General features: G+C 44.3%; 1 protein-coding gene across 1 annotated transcript; it reads left to right on the top strand.

The window, feature by feature from the left end:
* Window positions 1-607: 607 nt before the first annotated feature.
* On the top strand, window positions 608-3,550 carry LOC120779462. Its single transcript, XM_040111724.1, has 2 exons — window positions 608-2,938; window positions 3,002-3,550. The coding sequence occupies exons 1-2, from the start codon at window positions 2,608-2,610 to the stop codon at window positions 3,004-3,006; spliced, it is 336 nt and encodes a 111-aa protein (XP_039967658.1). The 5' UTR covers window positions 608-2,607; the 3' UTR covers window positions 3,007-3,550.
* Window positions 3,551-4,853: the final 1,303 nt, after the last annotated feature.

Below are 4,853 nucleotides of genomic sequence, written 5' to 3'. Positions count from 1 at the left end.
CGTGTGAGTAAGCTTTGGCTACTGTCAAAGCTTTGTCTAACCCGAAGAGACATGACGACCGAGCCAACCCGCCAACAAAAGGGAGTCCTTACGTCCGATAACTCTCCTCTCCCCAGTAGTGAAGGCCTTGCCACCTTGGCCACCTGAGGCTAGCAAACCCCCAGTACCACCACAGCGCATAGCGTTATAAACGCACAGATAGTTCGTGACTTTGACCAGAAACCACCCTGGGAGAGAACGATCCTCGATCATCGTCGTTGGACTTGTCAAAAGCCTTTGTCACAGTCAGTAACACAACGCTGCAGGTAATAGAACAAACTACGCTCCCTTCAGGACTGAAGAGGTGGGCCATGATCTACATGAGCGGTCGTCAATCATGAGTAGGTACTGTTACGAGGAGAAAATTCCAAACTGAAAAGAATTAAACAAGGGGTTTCGCTGGGTGGTGTCCTCTCCACGCTGTCGATGGCGTCAAGATTCTGACTGTCAATAATCCTAAGATTTTAGGTGTAACTTTTGACAGTCTATGCTCCTTCACTCTTCAGAGCCGAAGATTATCGCCAAGGTACAGAGTCGTTACAAAATCCTCAAGTCGCTAGCTGGCAACACATGAGGAAAGGACAAAGAAACGTTGTTGGCAACTTACAAGGCAGGGGAACGCTGATGAAGGAGTTTCAGACTTGTCAGAACACTGCACTCCGGACTACGACAGGATGCATCTTGATGACTCCTATTAAACACCTAAATAGTGAGGCGCTTGTGCTTCCAGTTAAGAAGCAGTTCCTGCTGGGATGTTTTCGTAGCAATCACCCCTGCTTGGAGCATAACCATTCTCCTTGCAACATCAAGAGGTCCTTCCTCAATTACGTCGGCGACATTAGGCAGCTCCTTTAAAGTTGTTCGCTCTAAGCCAAGGCGTTGACTCCGACTCGGATAACCAGGGCATCCTCTTGATCCAGAAACCATGGGTTTACAGAGGAGAGGTTAGAGACCTCAATTCGAGGAACAACAAGGTAATTTGGGATTCAGAGTTTCTAACGAAGGATCTGGTGGCGGTGCAGGTGAAGGACAAGGAAGGTTCAGACTTCGTCCTTGCATCCGCCTACTTTCCAGGGGAGACGGCCACAGCACCCCTCTCATCGATTTTCAGTCTGATCGACTATTGCAGGAGAAACAAGCTCCCCCTCATACAGGGATGTGATGCCAACGCTTGGCGTCCTTGACATAACCTTAAGCAATGACAGCATGACCGGTTTGATCTTGCAGTGGCAGGTGTCAAAAGAGCCCTCAATGTCCGATCACAGAATCATTCGATTTGCTCTGAAGGTGGAAGTGAGGGACCGACCTCAGATACGTATCCTCAGAAGTACGAACTGAGATGTTTTCAATGACCGATAGTAGGTCCACTGTAACAGGACTGGAGAGAAGGCCGACTGTCTACTGACAAGTCTATAATTGACGCCTATCATTGCGCTTGTATACTAAATGTGGAGGAAACAAACCTGTCTCTGGTGGCCTAACAAACTCTGGGTACTTAGGCAAACGGTGCGCAGGCTGTTTAATATAGACAATACCTAACAACCTACAACAAGGAGATTAGGTTCGCGAAGACAAATAGTTTTAGGAAATTCTGTGACAGCGTCTCCTCGACCCCAGAGGCAGCTAGACTGCACAAGGCGTTGTCAAGAGGCAAGTCGGACACATATTATCCATCAAAAGACAGGACGGGACCTATACGACTAGTGCGGAGGAAAGCACAGCACTGTCCCTTCTTCCAAAGGACGACGTTACAAAGAGGATTAATTTCACAAAGAACTTTAGACTTACTCTTGGCAATAAGACAGAGTGGAATGACTTCACGCTTGACATACACAAACACACCAGAAGGCATTGGTGCAGGCATTGCGGGACCGCATACCAAGCTATCCATAACAATGGGACGCTTTCCAAGCACATTTCAGGCAGAAGTTTTTGCTATAAGTTAGTGCGTAGAAATCAACCTCCACCGCAACTATCGCAACCAGGGCATCGCCATTCTTAGCGACAGTCAGGCGGCACTAAAAGCGATGTCAGCATATGAGGATAAATCGCTTTTAGTAGAGAAATGCATAGGAAGACTGAACCGCCTATCATTGTGCAACCGGGTACACCTAATCTGGGTGCCGGGACATAAAGGGGTAGACGGAAATGAGCTAGTCGACGAACTAGCCCGCTCTGCGGAAACGTCCAAGATGATGGGACCAGAACCAAGCATCACGGTGGGGTTCCACACTTTTAAAGAACTGCTCCGCATGGAGGACAGAGTGGGGAGAGATCATCACTGGCAGCAGGCAGCTGGAATGCGCCATACCAAGCTGCTTCTAGGAGGGTACAGCCTCTCTAGGTTCAAGGAACTAATTAACCTTCCCCGTGACAAATTCCGCCTCCTCGTCGCGCTCTACACTGGGCACTGCGGGCTCAGGAAGCACTTGTCCAACATGAGCATTGTCTCTCAATTGCGCCCAGCAGGCTCCTGGAATTATTCACGTTGCTGGACCTTGGTGAACATATGTGATATAGAAGAGGGCACAATAGACCCTAGGTCGCAGTGCAATACCTCAGTATCAAATGTCGATCTATATATCTATGGGTGAGTCCATAGACGCTCTTACGAAAGCTGACTGCAAAATCAGCTTCGGCATTCGCAAGGCCAGGTTGAACATCTTCCTAGGCTACAAAGCGGCTGGACGACGCCGCCAGCTAAAGAATGTGGAATACAGTAACCTAAGATGTGTACAGATTAACCTACAGTACTCCAAGTGTGCTACAGCGAATCTGACAACCCTCATAAACCTCAGGGGTATCAACATCAGCCTTACACAAGAGCCCTGGGTTAAGGAAGACACCATTAACGGGCTAAACAGCAGTAACTGTAAAATTTTTTACACACTAAACAAAGGTAAACCAAGGCATGCATTCTTATCAATAGAAGTATAAATGCAATACTTTGTCCAAATTACAGCATAGCAGATATTTCGGTGGTAAAGGTGGAACAAAAGGAAAACTATTTCATCTTGGACTCAGCCTACATGGCCCACGACGAAGACATACCACCGGCACCATTTATAAGACTAGTAGAGGACAACAAAAAGGAAGATGTCCTAATAGAGATTGATGCTGCTGAGGGGTGAAAGCAGTATCATATGCAGACGATATAGTGTTGTTCGTATCAAGCATGTATCCTTCAACAGTCAATGAGATTATGGAAAGAGCACTACGCAGGTTAAACTTATGGGCTAAGAACAATGGACTAGGTGTTAACCCTAATAAAACAGAAATGATGCTATTCACAAGCAGAACCAAAATCCCCCAGTTTCAACTTCCCGTACTAAACGGTACAACACTCAGGGGTGTTGTGGAGTCTGATAGTTGTCGGAATCAGAATTGAAACCGATAAAAAAAAGTAGTAGGTGTCATGAATTTAGATAACATTCGTTAATTTGTATGGGTTTTGGGTGTCACGGAAACCAATTTTATTGGTTTTGCTATCAGAAACAAAGCAGGAAGATAGTCGCTCACAGATTTGAAATGTATGTTAAGAAATGAAGTTATTTTACTATTTCTAATTAATTTATCTTTATTTCTATAGAGGAAAACATCAGTATAAAGCATAAAATGTCTTAATTATTGAGTTTTTGGAAAAAAACCGGATATTTAAAGATATTAGATTTACAAAACGTAATAAACGTAATTTAACGCCTAAATGTGTCTTTATTCATTCGATAAATGTTATCTCGTTAAGTCTTTCTTTAATTCGGTTAATGACTTTAATAGGATTGATTCCAAATGTATTCCAAACTGTTCTGGAAAATAAATATAGAAAAAAAGAATAAATAAAGCATATATGGCCTACTACACTTACAAGAGAATCGTCAACAACAGTTGGGGCCTTAAACCCAGTAAAAAGCATGTAGCATATACTTACATATGGTGCTCTGGTATGGTGGCCAGCGATAAAGAAACAATACAACAGTAGGAAATTAAATGGAATACAAAGAGCAGCATGTGTAGGTGTTACTGGTGCAATCAAGTCATGTCCGACTGATGCGCTCAATGTGATCCTACATCAACTATCCACAGACATCTTTATTCACAAAATAGCAGCATGTTCTGCAATAAGAATAAAAGAATTGGGTGGTTGGAATCAGCTATGGGCATAGTGACATCCTAAACCAACTCAACGTTAATAAATCAGCCTACATTCTCCCAATGTTAGATTTCAATACATACTTTTAGGTGAGGATAACCTCTAGACGAGAAAGGAGAAGGGGCATTATAAGGGAGGAAGATATCATCTCAGTTTATACCAAACGGTTCCAAAATGGACTGCGGAGTAGGCACGGGAGTATTTTCCGATGATCTTGACATTTCTCTCTCTATCCGTCTACCGAACTCGGCTAGCATTTTCCAAGCGGAAGTACTGGACATACCAAAGGCCTTCGAGGCTCTATTGGAAAACCTTGATAGGATACATAAAGCAGCAATATTTACAGATAGCCAGTCGTCGCCCATGACAAATTCCAGCATAGTCCATAATTGCAAGAAAACACTGAACTCGCTAAAAGACAGCTCTACCTAGATTTGATGGCCATTCACAGTGGAGCAATCAACGCCTTCACCGAATCTCTTCCCGTGAATGGCGTACTCGGAGGCAAGAGCTTGATATGGCGCAGACCAAGAGCTTAAGTTGCCACGAGAAACGAGAGTGACCCTTTCGTAGCTTTGTTCTGGATACTGTAGTAGGTTAAACTCCCATTTTACCAGAATAAATCACCGACATATTCAATATATGAGTTTCTGCATGACACTGCCCT

This window comes from Bactrocera tryoni, unplaced genomic scaffold (assembly GCF_016617805.1).
Source record: "Bactrocera tryoni isolate S06 unplaced genomic scaffold, CSIRO_BtryS06_freeze2 scaffold_11, whole genome shotgun sequence".
In the NCBI taxonomy this organism is placed as follows: domain Eukaryota; kingdom Metazoa; phylum Arthropoda; class Insecta; order Diptera; family Tephritidae; genus Bactrocera; species Bactrocera tryoni.
Note: the sequence above shows the minus strand (reverse complement) of the source record. Positions and strands in the feature narration are given on the sequence as shown.